The 17687-nt window shown below is 40.4% G+C and overlaps 2 protein-coding genes across 6 annotated transcripts in view; one reads left to right on the top strand and one right to left on the bottom strand.

Moving 5' to 3' along the window:
• ptprz1a (protein tyrosine phosphatase receptor type Z1a) overlaps nt 1-17687 on the bottom strand; it is a 53429-nt gene that overhangs the window by 7347 nt on the left and 28395 nt on the right. For 2 of the 5 annotated variants that reach the window (XM_058087493.1, XM_058087495.1), the window contains exons 12-22: nt 15726-17610; nt 13574-13724; nt 8152-8231; nt 7955-8040; nt 4144-4164; nt 2878-2974; nt 2595-2677; nt 1356-1490; nt 1136-1276; nt 893-1056; nt 675-810 (exon numbers count right to left, since the gene is read on the bottom strand). In XM_058087493.1, the coding sequence (XP_057943476.1) occupies nt 675-810; nt 893-1056; nt 1136-1276; nt 1356-1490; nt 2595-2677; nt 2878-2974; nt 4144-4164; nt 7955-8040; nt 8152-8231; nt 13574-13724; nt 15726-17610 (2979 nt within the window). The remainder of the gene's footprint in view (nt 1-674; nt 811-892; nt 1057-1135; nt 1277-1355; nt 1491-2594; nt 2678-2877; nt 2975-4143; nt 4165-7954; nt 8041-8151; nt 8232-13573; nt 13725-15725; nt 17611-17687) is intronic. The other 3 variants (XM_058087497.1, XM_058087498.1, XM_058087494.1) reach the window with 3 other exon arrangements.
• The window catches only part of aass (aminoadipate-semialdehyde synthase), a 63875-nt gene that overhangs the window by 32439 nt on the left and 13749 nt on the right, over nt 1-17687 (top strand). Inside the window, exons 26-29 of the mRNA XM_058087501.1 lie at nt 1374-1540; nt 5514-5606; nt 6169-6259; nt 7843-8047. The gene's annotated coding sequence lies outside the window, so the exon portion shown is untranslated. The remainder of the gene's footprint in view (nt 1-1373; nt 1541-5513; nt 5607-6168; nt 6260-7842; nt 8048-17687) is intronic.

Below are 17687 nucleotides of genomic sequence, written 5' to 3'. Positions count from 1 at the left end.
CACCGGTATTTCCCGGACTTGAGTTCCACTGATTCACAAGTACTCGCTAACTCAAGTTTGCCTGACTCACGAGTACTCGATGACCGAAGATGGATGACTAATGTTTCACTGACTCATGAGTACTTGTTGACTCGAGTTTCACTGACTCACAGGTATTTTCCAACTTATTGTCACTGACTCATGGGTAATCACCAACTTGAGTTTTACTGACTCATGGGTATTTCCCAGACTTGAGTTCCACTGACTCGAGTTTGACTGACTCAGGAATACCCTACAAGTTGAGCTCCACTGACTCATGGGTAATCGCCAACTCGAGTTTCACTGACTCACGAGTACTCGCCAATTCAAGTTTCACTGGCTCATGTTTACTCAACGAATTATGACTCAAGAATACTCGACAACTGGATCACAGGTTCAGTTGACTCATGAGTATCGAAATTTAGAGTTTCATCGCCTCATAGGTGCTCGCCGACTTCAGTTTGACTGACTCATGGGTACTCATTGACTCATGGAAACCGGATGACTTCAGTTTTCACTGACTCACGCTACTGTCTGACTCAAGTTTCAATGACTCGTGGGTACTGAACAACTCAAGTTTGACTGACTCACAGGTACTCAACATATATTGCCATTGTTTCCGTGCTGGTGCGACTCGATTACCCGATTGACCTGACCTGAGTCTGGACCAGATGGTTCCTCTGCGTGCGGATGTGCTTGAGGAAGCCGTCCACGTCCACGGCGCCCTCGTCCCTCATCTGCTTCAGCATGCTGTCCACAACGATGTACGTGCCCGTCCGGCCGACACCCGCGCTACAGCCACACACAGAACCCAATCAGAAACCAGAACCAGGGATTTCTGGACTGGACTGGACTGGACTGGAGCAGACGGTACCTGCAGTGCACCACCACCGGACCCATGCCGGGCGTCCTGGCCTCAGACGACTTGCGTATGAACGTGAGCAGCGGCAGCGCATATTCGGGCACGCCCATGTCGGGCCAGCGGGTGTAGTGGTACTGTGTGACCACCCGCCCCGAGTCCCGCCCCCTCTGGGAACCCTACCGTGGAACAAGACGCTGATCAACACGGAGGGCGAGAGTGAAAGTCAAGTGAAAAGCGAGTCAAGTGAAAGTCGACCTTTTTGACCTTGACGTGCGTGTTTGCGATGCTGAAGGTGCGCCGAGTGTAGTGGGCCAGCTCGCTGGTGCTTTTCAGCGTCACCAGGATGCCGCCGTAGTCCTCGTGCACGTCCGCGGGCCAGTACTGGTCACACTTTCTCTGACGCACACGCACACACAGCACGTTATGAATATGACAGTTTATAATAAGCATTAAGGATTGAGCATGTGACACATACTCGTCCTTTCTCCACCAGGTTGGTGATCATGACGATGACGCCCACGTTCTGTTCCCAAACCATCCTCCAGAAGTCGTCGGTGCTCGACTTGAGCGGACCCTGGGCGGCGATGTACGAGCGTTTGGTCTTGAAGCCCTAATGACAGAGAACATGTGACACTTGTGGCACTCAACAATGACTCACAGGTACCCAACAACGCAAGTTTCACTGGCTCACGGGTACTCGACAATGCAAGTTACACTGACTCATGGGTACTCAACAATGCAAGTTACACTGACTCACGGGTACTCAACAATGCAAGGTACACTGGCTCATGGGTATTTGACAATGCAAGGTACACTGACTCACAGATACTCGACAATGCAAGTTACACTGACTCACGGGTACTCGACAATGCAAGTTACACTGACTCGCAGGTAATCGACAATGCAAGGTACACTGACTCACGAGTACTCAACAACTCAAGTTACACTGACTCACGGGTACTCGACAATGCAAGGTACACTGACTCATGGGTACTTGACAATGCAAGTTACACTGACTCATGAGTACTCGACGACTCAAGTTTCACTGCCTCGTGGGTACTCGACAACGCAAGTTACACTGACTCACGGGTACTCGACAATGCAAGTTACACTGACTCACGGGTACTCAACAATGCAAGGTACACTGACTCACGAGTACTCAACAACTCAAGTTACACTGACTCACGGGTACTCGACAATGCAAGGTACACTGACTCATGGGTACTTGACAATGCAAGTTACACTGACTCATGAGTACTCGACGACTCAAGTTTCACTGCCTCGTGGGTACTCGACAACGCAAGTTACACTGACTCACGGGTACTCGACAATGCAAGTTACACTGACTCACGGGTACTCAACAATGCAAGGTACACTGGCTCATGGGTACTCAACAATGCAAGTTCACTGACTCACGGGTACTCGGCAATGCAAGTTACACTGACTCACGGGTACCCAACAACTCGAGTCTCACTCACTCATGGGTACTTGACAAGGGACTTTCACTGACTCACTGGTATTTCCCAGACTTGAGTTCCACTGACTCAGGAATACCCTACAAGTTGAGCTCCACTGACTCATGGGTAATCACCAACTGAAGTTTCACTGACTCACGGGTATTCACTAACTCAAGTTTCACCGACTCATGGGTACTTGCAAGTTCGCTGACTCTGAGGATGGAAAAGGTGCGGGTACAACAACAGGAGTGTCTTACGTCGACAAAGTTGGCGTTAATGTAGTCTCTGCTGCGTCCGTCCTTGCTGTGCGGCGGCAAGAGTCGCACCCGGCTGTGGTCGACTGAGAGGAAGACGAAGATGACAGAAGCGTCAACACTGAAGGTTAAGAGCCTTCCTTTCTGTCACATAGATGACAAGACACTTGACAAATATTCTTATCGATTTCTGCCCCCGACACTTTGCTCAAGGACGCGGGATGAGAATGACGGAGGCTGTCTGGTTGCTACGGCAACACAAAGTCAACATATGCGGCTCACTCACAGGCCAGGATGTTGCTGTAGCGGTTCTTGGCTTTGTTGTCAGGATGGTTGGAGATGTCCGAGGTCATGGTCGTGTCCAACGTGCACGCCTGCACTTCCTGTAACACACACACTTCACTTTTTCTGTACGGCTTATCCTCATGAGGGTAGCCGGCTGGAGCCTATCCCAGCTGTAGTTTCAAAGAAAAAAAATATGTAAAAAATAAATTACACTACATCATCTGCAGTGGGCCGGGCACCAGTCCAGGGTGTACCCCTGCCTCTCACCTAAAGACATCTGGGATAGGCTCCAGCATACCCGCGAGCCTAGCACAGAAAATGGACGGATGGACACTACACCATCTTTTTGTAGCAATCATGTTAGCAGCAAAAAATTATTAACCCAAAAAAAAATTTCTGTACCGGTTATCCTCATGAGGGTAGTGGGCAGGAGCCTATCCCAGCTGTCGTTTCAAAGAAAAAAAAATGTAATAAATTAAATTACACTACATCATCTGCAATGGGCCGGGTACCAGTCCAGGGTGTACCCCTGCCTCTCACCCAAAGACTTCTGGGATAGGCTCCAGCATCCCCACAAGCCTAGCATAGAAAACACACAGATAGACACTACACCATATTTTTGTAGCAATAATGTTAGCAGCAAAAAATTATTAACCCCCCCAAAAAATAATTTTCTGTACCGCTTATCCTCACAAGGGTAGCCGGCTGGAGCCTATCCCAGCTGTTGTTTCAAAGAAAAAAAATATGTAATAAACTAAATTACACCACATCATCTGCAATGGGCCGGGCACCAGTCCAGGGTGTACCCCTGCCTCTCACCTAAAGACATCTGGGATAGGCTCCAGCATACCTCGCATAGAAAATGGACGGATGGACACTACACTATCTTTTTGTAGCAATAATGTTAGCAGCAAAAAATGATTAACCCATTCAATACCAAAGACGTATTATGTTTTTACTTTTAGTGGGGAACTGATATTTCCCCCAAACTTATATCACACGAAAAACATCAGAGTGGGAACTCACTCTGATATTTTTCACAAAATTCCATAAAGTATACACGACATTTAAATACAAACATTGGCGTTATTCTAAGTTATTACTAACAATATTTCAGCTCCAGCTAACTTAGCTTAGCACAAAGACAGGCAACACACACACAAAAAAACAACAACAAAGGAATAACATGAAGAAATGATGCCAAGAAGCAAGATGGCGGTGTGTGCGCATGCAGATGGTAGCCAGTCGGGGGGGGGGGGCGTCTTACCTCGTAGCTCGCCTTCAGTAGCTAACCACCCAGAAGAGGATGAGGTGGGGGGTGGGGGTGTGATGGGGGGGTGTGCAGCAGGCGGCCAGGATGTTTGCATGAAAACACAATCGACAAAAAGACTACACAGTAAAACTTGACTTGTGGTATCACAAACACACACATACACACACAATGGATGACAACAAAAACATCCAGTTAAATCGTTATGTCTTACAGATGTTTTGCTAGTTAGCACCCTTCGCTATCTAGTGGCTGCAAAACTCGAACAAAACTAATGCCATAATTGGCATTATTATGATTTTTTGTTTGTTTGACTCAATGAACTGCAGAACACATCTACAGGTTTAAATATTACATGTGGAGTACCCCAGGGGTCAATGCTGGGACCAAAACGGTTCCAATTTGTACATCAATAATAATAATAATAATACTTAATTGATTGGTAATTTCCTCCATCATGGAGGTTGAAACGTTAGCTCTGTATCTGTAGTGACTATCTGCAAGTAAGTCATTTGTAAAAATAATTAATAATATAATAATAATTATTGAACAGCTTCTCCATAATTTTTGGAAATTGTTTGTCTAAGTTTTTTTTTAAAGTGGAATTTCAATTTCATTAGGAAATTTTCCAGTCGGAAGTGACAAGTAATGTCAGTGGTTCTACATTAGTTGAATAATAAATTGCCAATGTAATATTATTATTGTTTTTATTATTATTATTATTGTAATATTATTGTTATTCTTCATACAGGCATTTTTAGTCCTTTGTCATCCATTTTCTTTTGCTTCTTGCCAGGGTAGAGTTCTTGTCATGTAAGTATTTGTTGAAAAATTCCCTCGTTGTAAATTTCATGTTTAGTACAGGCAATGCTCAGGGCAGACTTCATGTTGGGTTTTGTACCAGGCAACTTGCGGGACAACTAAGGGGTCCTCAGTAGGATAACAGCCGAGCGAAACGGACACGTAATATATACAAAGTACAAGTTTGTCGTTGTACTGTGTTTGTTTGTCTGCCGTTAGTGGTAAAGGTGAGTTAATGTGCTGTTAACGATAGTTCGCGGTCGTATTTATATGCAAATTAGCCGGCGAATATCGGAACTTTGTTTTGTGTGTGCGTCTTTGTATTATGCTGACATTTGCTAGCTAACCTGTTGGCGCCCTTTTCGTCGCTAAGGCAACTACTGTGTGTGTGTGTGTGTATAAAGTTGCACGTGCGCCTCTAAGCTCGTGACTTACATTAATGCTAATGTTCGTTCATTACACAAACCAGACTCTTTAAGACATTATACACTTCACAAATTAACCTGTTGGAAATTGGACCGTAAATAAATAAATAAAATCCATATCGCTCTGTTAACTGTGTCCAGACTCACTCTATGACCGGACTTCTGGTGTGGATGAGGTGCTCCAGCGAACCCACATAGCATACATTCAGCTCCACCACAGTGTTTATAGTACAGGTATGTTTTGCACCGGACATATTCTACCATCTTTGTTCCTCTAGAACATTCTAGAAAGCGTTAACGTAGACTTCATGGTGGGTTTTATACCAGGCAACTTGCGGGACAACTAAGGGGTCCTCAGTAGGATAACAGCCGTGCCAAGCGGACACGTAAGATATACAAAGTACAAGTTTGTCGTTGTACTGTGTATGTTTGCCTGTGTATGTTTTACCGTTAGTGGTAAAGGTGAGTTAATGTGCTGTTAACGATAGTTCGCGGTCGTATTTATATGCAAATTAGCCGGCGAATATCGGAACTATGTTTTGTGTTCGTCTTTGTATTATACTGACGTTTGCTAGCTAACCTGTTGGCGCCCTTTTCGTCGCTAAGGCAACTACCGTGTGTGTGTGTATAAAGTTGCACGTGCGCCTCTAAGCTTGTGACTTACATTAATGCTAATGTTCGTTCCTTACAGAAACCAGACTCTTTAAGACATTATACACCTCACAAATTGGCCTGTTGGATGGAAATTGGACTGTAAATAAATAAAATCCATATCGCTCTGTTAACTTGTGTCCAGGCTCACTCTCACCGGACTTCTGGTGTGGATGAGGTGCTCCAGCGAACCCACCTAGCATACATTCAGCCCCACCACAGTGTTTATAGTACAGGTATGTTTTGCACTGTACACATTCTAGCATCTTTGTTCCTCTGGATCATTCTAGAAAGCGTTAACGCTGTCCTCTGTGAGCTCTTTGAAAAGTATTTTTGGATTCCATAATTAGCTGTAAATTGTAAACACTGAAGATGGTCGCTGATGTCATGGATTAAAGCAGGGGTCTCAAACACGTGACCCGCAGGACACTAGTTTGAGGCCCCTGCCTTGAAAGTTTAATGTTAGTGCGGCCCGCGCAAGTTTGATATGGATGCTGTATGGTATCATGTACCCAGAAAAAAATATTACATTTGATTAATGTTCATGTTAAAGGTTAAATAACTGTTAATAGTTATCCTCCCTATCCGTGTGGAAGTGGTAAGTTTTTGGCTATTTAAGTTTAAGGGAAATAACTTGAACGCTACCGTTTAGGTCGCTATAGCTCTCTAGTTTCAAGACCCTGCAGTTGCGCAATAAAAAAAAAGTATAAATGTGACTATAGTCGTGTTTTGTCATGTCTACAGGGCTCTAATAATGCTTTGTTCATTTTAATCTGAAAAAAAAAAAATTTGTCTACCCACCAACTATATGTGGTTTCTTAAGTTTTTATTATTTGCCGTTTTATTATTATTATTATATTTATTTATTACTGATTGATTGATTTTCTTTATTCTTAATTTGTTTGTTTATTTTTCATCTTATTTTGTGCAGAAAAATAAAAATTAAGATATTTGAGAACAGTGGAATGTTTTATCAGAGCTTTTATTGTAGAAAATCGGAACCAAAGCACTGAAAAAGTTTGTATATTTTTCTGTTTTTAATAAATGCGTTGTTTTTTTTTTATCTGATGCGGCCCAGCCTTGCCCATACCCTAGCTCCAGTGGCCCCCAGGTAAATTGAGTTTGAGACCCCTGGATTAAAGTCATTGGTGGATCAATTAGAGTGGCAGTTTTAATCTCATAATTTCCCTATGGTCAGGTTTACACTCTTATTACCCAATGTAGTAGACATAAGAGAAAATATCTATATATATATATAATATAATATTAGAGCCCTCGAGACATGAAATAACAACCCTATGGTCACGCTATTACCCAATATTGTAGACATAATCAGAAAAAATACCTTCAACATTAGAGCCCTCTAGACATGAAATAACAACCCTATGGTCATGTTTACACTCCGATTATCCAATATAGTAGACATAAGAGAAAATACCTTCAACATTAGAGCCCTGTAGACACGAAATAACAACCCTATGGTCACGTTTACACTCCAATTATCCAATATTGTCGACATAAGAGAAAATACCTTCAACATTAGAGCCCTCAAGACATGAAATAACAACCCTATGGTGGATATATTATCAATTAGTGTCAGTTTTAATCTCATAACTTCAACTTTTTTCTCATAATGGTGACTTTCCTATCTAATAATTGTGACTTTTTATATCATAATTCAGATTATTTTTATCTCGTAATCATGACTGTTTATCTCATATTAATTTTATATCTCGTTATTTTGACTTACCATATTATGAAACCTGGTTTTCCATATAGAATGAATGAAATATCAAATAAATTGTCTTTCTGCCTGCAGATATTGATTCCACAATTGGTACAATTGGATGTCAGTACTGCCTGGGTCACGACTTGTGTTTGGAGCCGCCAGTTGTCTTCCACCCCCACCGGTATCCCTGACGCGAACGCACCTCAAACTTGCGTTGAAAGCTGTGCGTTTGGTGAAGATGGCCGACGTGTTGGACAAAATCTTTGACAGGAAACGGCTGGCGGTCGTCTGTAAGGTAAACAGTATAAATAGTGGGGGGCAGGTTTGTGGAAAGAAAGTGAGACGTGAACTGTTTTGGTGGGGGGGGGCTAGGGGCTCTTCTTGTGAAAGTCGGATTACCTGACTCCAAAGCAGGCGTGGCGTCCACGCGGGGGGAGGAGCCTTCTTGCACATAGAAGTGAGCCGTCTGGAAGCACATCCTGTGGCGACGACATGAACGCTCATCAAACGTCGATCAGGAGAATGTCTGCACTGATTTGCAACGCTAATCCTCCCAGCGGGCACAGCGAGAAAGATGTCACGTTAATCCCTGACATGCGTTGTCCAAAAGTGGACATCAGGGATTAGCAGGAGAACACGGGATGAAACATGAAAAAGATATTATGGATACTGTCCTTTTACAACCGTTTAGCAACACCATTTAGCTGACGTTGACACAGTAAGCCACATTTTTACACATTCTACTGTACTTTTGTCCTCATCATAAAACATCCAAATTACTTTAAAAAGGTTTTGCCATTTTAAAGCCCTGTCGACACAAAATAACAACCCCATGGTCACGTTTACACTCCTATTACCCAATACAGTAAACATAATCACAGTAAATACCTTCTAAATACATTTTTCAACATTAGAGCCCTCTAGACACGAAATAACAACCCTATGATCACGTTTACACTCTTATCACCCAATACAGTAAACATAATAAAAGAAGTTTATCAACATTAGAGCCCTCAAGACATGAAATAACAACCCTATGGTCACGTTTACACTCCTATTACCCAATATTGTCGACATAAGAGAAAATGCCTTCAACATTAGAGCCCTCTAGAGATGAAATAACAACCCTATGGTCACGTTTACACTCTTATTACCCAATATTGTAGACATAAGAGAAAATACCTTCAACATTAGAGCCCTCTAGACATGAAATAACAACCCTATGGTCACGTTTACACTCTTATTACCCAATATTGTAGACATAAGAGAAAATACCTTCAACATTAGAGCCCTCTAGACATGAAATAACAACCCTATGGTCACGTTTACACTCCTATTACCCAATACAGTAAACATAATCCAAGTAAATACCTTCTAAATACGTTTTTCAACATGAGAGCCCTCTAAACTCGAAATAACAACCCTATGGTCACGTTTACACTCCTATCACCCAATACAGTAAACATAATAAAAGAAAATAGCCTTTATGTTTTTCAACATTAGAGCCCTCTAGACATGAAATAACAACCCTATGAGCACATTTTTACACTCCGATTACCCAATATTGTTGACATAAGAGAAAATACCTTCAACATTAGAGCCCTCTAGACACAAAATAACAACCCTATGGTCAAGTTTACACTCCTATCACCCAATATTGTAGACAAAAGAGAAAATACCTTCAACATGAGAGCCCTCTAGACATGAAATAACAACCCTATGGTCACGTTTACACTCCTGTTTTTAATCATATCTTTATGACTTTCTTGTCTGATAATTATGGCTTTTAATCTCATAATTTTGATTTTGAATCTCAAAATTCCATTTTGTATGTCATTAGGACTTTTAATCACATAATTTCGATTTGTAATAGTTTTCCACTTTTTATCTCAGAATTATGGTTTTGAATCTCCTAATTTTGATTTTTAGTCTCCTAATTTCGACTTTCATCTCATAATTATGACTTTGAATCTCGATTAATTTGAATCGAATAATTTTGATTTTTATAGTTCAGAATTATGACTTTCTTATCTCTTAATTATTATTTTGTCACATAATTACGATTGTAAATTAAAATTTCAAATGTGTATCTCCTAATTATGACTTTTAATCTTGCAATTAAAATTTTTAATCTCATAGTTTAGATTTTTTTTAATCTCAATTTGATGCTTAATCTCTGTTTCAATTTTTTATCTCATAATTATGACTAATAATCATATTATAATCATATTATGACCAAATGTAATCTTACAGTTCTTACTTTTATAATAATTCTGATTTTTAATCTTATAATTAAAATTTCTAAACTTATAGTTTCAATTTGTATTTCATTCTGTCTATTAATATCATGATTTCATGATTAATCTCATTATTTCTATCATAATGACTCAAAATCTCATAATTTCGTATATGAATTTCAGTTTTGATTTTTAATCTTGTGATTTCGATTCTTATTCTCATAGTTTCGATTTTTTTAAACTCCCATAATTATGCCTTTTAATATCGGAATTATAACTTAATCTCAGTTTAAGGTTTTTATCTCATGATTATGAGTTTTAATTTCAATTTTTAATCTCATAGTTTGGACTATTTATCTCATAATTATGACTTTTAATCTCATGATCAGTAGTAATAACGGAGATGTTAAAGTAAACAAACTTTAGCTTCATGCTAATTTGTTGCCAAGTGCTGTGAAATCCCTCCCAAAAATACCAAAAAAGGCCAACAGCAGCGACCAAGTGAGCACCGTGTGCGACGTCGGGATTAGTGCAAGGAGGAGGGGGGAGAGGGGTGGACGGTGGACGACAACATAATCTGCGGGATGTCCTTTTCTGGCCCCCACCCCAACCTGAGCCAAGATTAATCCTCAGCGGAACACGAGTCTGGTGGGAGATAACGGCAACAACACGCCGCCCCCCTCCCCTCCTCCCCCCCAGATGTGAAATGTCATGTCGCACATTGTGACCGTGATTGGATTGTTCTTGTTTCCTTTCCTTTCTGATTTTTACACGAGGAGGAAAAAACTGGAATCATCCTAGTCTTGAGAAACTGGGACGCTTACCCCCCGCAAAAAAACTAAAGATTATTGTTCAAAGTTCAAAGGCAGACAGGTTCCTTTGTGTGTGTGTCTGCCGCCCTCTAGTGGACGTAGATGTTATATTTATATTTTTTAATGGTTTCTGCACTATTGTGATTTTTCACAAAGTAATGAATTAATAAATGATCACAGTCTCGTGACAGGAAACTAATAAAGATTATAGATTAGCTGCAGCAAGATGTAGCATAGGTGGGAATGAGAGGGACCCAAAATGAAGGAAAGTATACAAAACTGTGGTGAGACCAGCCATGTTGTTTGGTCCAGAGACAAGAAGCAGAACCGGAGGTAGCAGAGATGGGAGTGACCAGGATGGATAGGATCAGGAAGGAGTACATCAGAGGGACATTACATGTTAAAATGACTACATCAAAGGTCATAAGCATCAGATAAGAAAGCAACGATTATCAGATAAAATGCAGAAATTATCAAACAGCAAAAAATAAAATAGTTATTATGAATATATTTCTGAATTATAAATTATGAGATAGGAAGGTCAAAATTATGACATAAGTCTAAATTATGAGATAAAAAAGTAAGTACATTGAGATAAAACATCAAAATGATGAGCTAAAAAGTCATAATTATAATAAAACTTAAAAGTTATGAGATAAGAAGTCAGAATTATGAGATTGAAAGTCATAACTATGAGCTAAAAAGTCGAAATTGTGAGATTGAAAGTCATAACTGAGATAAAAAGTCGAAATTATGAGATCCGATGTTGATATGAGATCAAATAATTCATAATTATGAGATAAAAGTCATAGATATATTGCAATAAAAAGTCAAAAATATGAGATTTGAGAATCATGATAAATCATATCATAAATCATGATAAATGAGATAAAAGTCAAAATTATGAGATTGAAAGTGACAACTATGAGATAAAAAGTCAAAATTACGAGATCCAACATTATTATGAGATAAAAATTCATAATTATGAGATCAAAGTCATAAATATATTGCAATAAAGTAAAAAATATGAGAATCATGATAAATCATTTCATAAATGATAAATGAGATGAAAAGTCTAAATTATGAGATTGAAAGTCACAACTATGACATAAAGTCAAAGTTACAAGATCCAACATTATGAGATAAAAGTCATAGATATATTGCAATAAAAGTCAAAAATATGAGATAAAAATGATGAAATAGTCATAATTATGAAACAAGAAAGCTATAATGATGATAAAGAGTCCAAATTATGAGATAAAACGTTGATATTATGAAATACTGTAAAGTCATAATTGTGACATTAAAAAGGCTTAATTGTCAGATAAGAAAGCCGTAATTATCATAAAATGTCAAATTTATGAGACAAAAAGTAAAAAAAATGAGATTAAAAAGTCAAAATTATGAGATCCAATATTGATATGAGATAAAAATGAATGATAAAAGAGATATAAAATGAGATAAAAGTAATACATATATTGCAATAAAAAGTAAAAAATATGAGATAAAAAGTAAAAATGATGATCTAGAGTCATAATTATCAGATAAGAAAGCCATAATTATCATAAAATGACAAATTTATGAGACAAAAAGTCAAAAAAATGAGATTAAAAAGTAATAATTATGAGATAAAAAGTCAGATTGAAAGTCACAATTATGAAATAAAAGTCCAAATTATGAGATCCAATGTTGATATGAGATAAAAATGACTGATAAAAGAGATAAAGTGAGACAAAGGTCATAGATATATTGCAATAAAAAGTCAGAAATATGAGATGAAAAATAAAAATGATGAGATAGAGTCATAATTATCAGATAAGAAAGCCATAATTATCATAAAATGTCAAATTTATGAGACAAAAAGTCAAAATGAGATAAAAAGTCATAATTATAATAAAACTTTATAAGATAAATTATGAGATAAAAAGTCGAAATTATGTGATCCAACGTTGATATGAGATAAAAAATCATAATTATGAGATAAAAGTCATAGATATATTGCAATAAAAAGTCAAAAATATGAGATAAAAAATAAAAATGTTGAGATAGTCATAATTATGATAAGAAAATTACAAAATTATCATACAATGTCAAATTTATGAGACAAAAAGTAAAAAAAATGAGATTAAAAAGTAATAATTATGAGATAAAAAGTCAGATTAAAAGTCACAATGAAATAAAAGTCCACATTATGAGTCAAATTATGAGATCCAATGTTGATATGAGATAAAATGAATGATAAAATGAGATAAGTCATAGATATATTGCAATAAAAAGTCAAAAATATGAGATAAAAAGTGAAAATGATGAGATTAAAAAGTCATAATTATGAGATAAAAAGTCACAATTATCATACAATGTCAAATTTATGAGACAAAAAGTAAAAAAAAATGAGATTAAAAAGTAATAATTATGAGATTAAAAGTCACAATTATGAAATAAAAGTCCAAATTATGAGTCAAATTATGAGATCCAATGTTGATATGAGATAAAATGAATGATAAAATGAGATAAGTCATAGATATATTGCAATAAAAAGTAAACAAATATGAAATAAAAAGTGAAAATGAGATTAAAAAGTCATAATTATGAGATTAAAAAGTCACAATTATCAGATAGAAAGTCCCAATTATGAAATAAAACTCATAATTATGAATCAAAAAGTAGAACTGCTGAGATGAAGTGTTACAGTTATGAAATATGAAAACCATAGTTATGATAAAAGTTGAAAAGATGAGATAAAAAGCGGTCATTGGGTAGAAATGAAATCACCTCCAGTAGACCAGGATGCCGACGAGGACCACAAGGCCGAGGACGGTGAGCGTGGAGATGACGGCCAGCGGAACCACGGCGTTCCTCGCGCCGTTCCTCTCACCCTCCCTGATGGAACCCACCCAAGACTCGTGGCTGCTGTTGCTGACATCTGCACAAACGATGTTCTGATAAAAGAGCCACCAAGAGTTGGGGGGGGGGGGGGGGCAGAAAGGAGATGGCAAGGATCTCATGGTGAAGCCAAGACAGCTTCCACAGAAGATGGAGGTGAAGATGAAGACCACGTGGGCGTGGTTCCGCTCCAGGACCAGCAAAATCCCAAGTACTAGAAATGCCCACTCCTCCTCCTCCAAAACCGTCTGGAGACTTGACGTTGACATCCGCATCCGATTTTGGATCAACATTTGCAATAAATTGATTAGTTTCAGCTCCAGAAACATTCCACTTCAATTTCAACTTTTTATCTCATAATTTTGACTTTTTATCTCATAATTGTCACGTATTTCATAATGTTCCTCAAGATTATTATTATTTTTTAAATCTCTGAATTATGACCTTTCCTACAATTTCAACTTTTTCTCATAATTTTTTACATTTTATGTCATAATTACTACTTCAGCTTATCATTTATTTTTTAGCCTCATAATTATGACTTTTTTATATCATAATTTTGAGTTTTTATCTCATAATTTTCACGTATTTCATAATCTTGTAATTTCGACTTTTTTTTCTCAGGATTATTATTATTTTTTGAAATCTGAGAATTATGACCTTTCCTATAATTTCACCTTTTTCTCATATTTTTTTTTACTTTTTATGTCATAATTACTACTTCAACTTATAATTTATTTATTTTTTTGCCTCATAATTATGACTTTCTTATCTCAGAATTTTTAGTTTTTATTTCATAATTGCCGCGTATTTCATAATCTTGTAATCTCGACTTTTTTTCTCAGGATTATTATTATTTTTTAAATCTCAGAATTATGACCTTTCTTATAATTTTATAATTTTGACTTTATTTCATAATTATGACATTTTGTCTTGTAATTTTGGCTTTATATCTCATAATTACTATTATCATCTCATATTATTATTGGAATTTAGTCATAATTATGGCTACTGATAATTACCACTTTTTAATCTCATAATTTTTATGTCACGTATTTCATAATTAGGACTTTTTATCTTGTAATTTCAACTTTTTATGTCATAATTACTACTTCAGCTTGTTTTTTAGTTTTTTTAGCATCATAGTTATGATTTTCTTATCTAATAATTTTTAGTTTTTATCTCATAATTGTCATATTTCATAATTAGGACAGTATCTTGTAAGGCTTGTTCAATCAAACATTTTGACTCATAATTATGACTTTTTGTATAATTTCCACTTTTTAATCTCATAATTAGGATTTTTTTCCTCATAATTATGACTTTCTTATCTCATAATTTTGAGTTTTTATCTCATAATTGAATTATTTTTCATAATCTTGTAATTTTGACATTTTTTTCTCAGGATTGTGACTTTTTTAAATCTCAGATTTATGACCTTTCCTATAATTTCGACTTTTTTCCTCATAATTTTGACATTATTTCATAATTATGACATTTTATCTTATAATTTTGGCTTTATATCTCATAATTACTATTACCATCTCATATTATTATTGTAATTTAGTATTTTTTTTAATCTCATAATTGTCACGTATTTCGTAATTCGGACTTTTACGGTGCATGTCAAGCGCCACCTGAGGGTTTCGAGGGGGAGGAGCCAACAGCACAATTCAACGTAATAAACGTCATACGTTAGAAAAAACTAGCATAGCCACATGAGCTACGGTGCTAATATCGTATTCTGGCATCATGCTAGGTGAACATTTTCGCTCCACGATCAAACGTACACTTATGCTCCTGACTGATAGTTGGCAGGACTCTAATTTAAGACGTGTAGCGAAGCCTGACGAGGCGGGAAAATACGCCGGGGCGGGCTAGCGTATGTCGCTAGGTGTGACGGCGTGGAATGAGCATGACCTCAATGGTTGTGTTTGGCATGCATGAAGAACGTGACCCCAGACGGTCGGGGCTCGTCGTGACATCACACTTTCCAGGCGTGACTCGGCGTTTTCTCCCGCACCCCTGACGGCGTTGTTACCTGCGACTGGCTCCTCCTCTTTCTCCGACTCCCGTCCGGTGCGCTCGGAGATGCTGAAGTCCGAGGAGGTCTCGTTGTCGTAAAGGCTCTCGCCCTGACCTGAGCCGCTCTCCTCGTCTCCGCCCAGCGACCAAGGCGGAGTCGAGGTTAGCGTGGGAATGCTCGGCGTCACGACGCCCGATCCGGCGGAGCTGCCGCTCTCGCTATCGAAATAAAACGCAGACGACCGCTCGTCCAAATCCTCTGGCGTCTGTCCGGATTCTGAGGCGCTGGTTGGGACGGCGGTGCTAGCGGCGTCAGTGGAATGGGGAAGGGCGGCCTCCCCCGAGGCCGAGGACTGAACCCTGTCCCACTCCTGATCCAGGCCATCCAGCCAATCAGGGGACAGCGCCGAACCGGAGACACCGCTACTGGTGTCCGCCGGCCCTTCTCGAGTAGTTGGTGCGTGGGCGGAGGAAGGGATGGCGGAGGAAGGGATGGCGGAGGCCCCGTCTGACGGCGAGAAGGGTGTTGTGGCTGCAAAAGAAAGGGGCGGGGCACTGTGACTGGGCTGCAGGAAGTGCGACTGCAGCGGCGAAGACGAGGAAACCAAGAGCAGAGCACGGTCCGACGTACGATCAGCAGAGCCCGCCACAGAAAGAGAACTCACAAGGTCACCGCCGCCAACGCCACCCCAGGCAGGGGGCGGCCCGACGCTAGTGTAAGGCTCCGCATCCCAGGAAGAAGACGGCAAAGGGAGTTGAGGCGAGGCGCGGGGCCAGGACGAGGACGCCGACGGCTCCAGCGAGCAGCCGCACAGAGCGTCCACGTCACTCGCCAAGGGGAGCCCGTCGCCACTGACCTCTGCGAGGAAAGAGTCCGGCGTGCTTCCTGTCGCGTACCCGAAGAGCTCCGCCTCGTGAGAGAACGGTTGCGTGAGACCCGGAGTGGCGTCAGACCCTGAAAGCGGGAATTCGCTAGCGAGGACAACCGAAGGCTGTAGGGTGGGGCTGACGGACAGGGACACGCCCCATTCTAACAGCTCCACCCCGTCAGATGAAGCGGGTGCCAATTGAGTGTGAGGGGTATGGGCGGGGACGGGGGCGTGAGGCAGGGTGGGGGCAGGCAGCGAGGGTGCGGGGTCTTTGCTAGGCAGGGGTGCTGTAGCGGCATGCTGGGGTTCCGAGGCGGGGAACAGCGAGGAACGGGAAGTCGGGAAGTCATGCAGGTGGGCAGAGGGGGCGGGGCTGGGGTCTGTGACATCATACAGCGAGAAGGAGGGGGCGACAGAGAGGCGCTCACCATTCGGGAGCGGCGGCGTCGTCTGCACGAGAATGGCGCTCCGCCACACCGAAGTCTTTGTGGGCGTGAAAAGAGGCCACCCGGGGGTTGACGAGGGCCGGGGCGCGGGGGGGTCTCTCTGGACCTCCGGGACCTTTTCCAGTCCGCTTGCTTCAGTGATCCAATTGTCTCTTTTAGGCGTGGTGCCGACACCCGCAACCGTCGCTGTGCTGCTGGTGTCACCGAGACTGCTGATTGGTGAGATGGCGTCGGTGGCGGTGGTGGCGTTCGACGCAACACTCTGACCGCCCGTCCCCACTAAAATCCTTACCGTTGGTGTCGTCGTATTAACGGCGGCGTTATCACTTTCAGAGGACTTTGTCGTAACGCCGCTGAGGTTTCTTGTCGTAGAAATGGCGGCCCCCTCGGTTGTGATGTGAAAAGAAGGGGCGGAGTCATGTGATTCTCTTCTCTGCGTTGACGTCGTGACCGTGGTAGGAGGCGTCGATGTGGTTGCTATGGCGCCAGGTGGAAGAAAGTCAGGTGACCCGGACATCGAGGTCCTCGCGGGTGTTGTCGGCGTCCAAGCTGGATCGGAATCTTCTATTTGGACGCCTTCATAAAGCTGTGGAATGGGTAGATGACGCATTACCCAGCATGCTTTGCTGTAGTTGGTTCTTTAAGGTGTCATTTTGTACGTCG

Source organism: Doryrhamphus excisus, chromosome 11 (genome assembly GCF_030265055.1).
Source record: "Doryrhamphus excisus isolate RoL2022-K1 chromosome 11, RoL_Dexc_1.0, whole genome shotgun sequence".
Taxonomy (NCBI): domain Eukaryota; kingdom Metazoa; phylum Chordata; class Actinopteri; order Syngnathiformes; family Syngnathidae; genus Doryrhamphus; species Doryrhamphus excisus.
The sequence above is the reverse complement of the archived record's forward strand: the minus strand, read 5'-3'. Positions and strand labels throughout refer to the sequence as shown.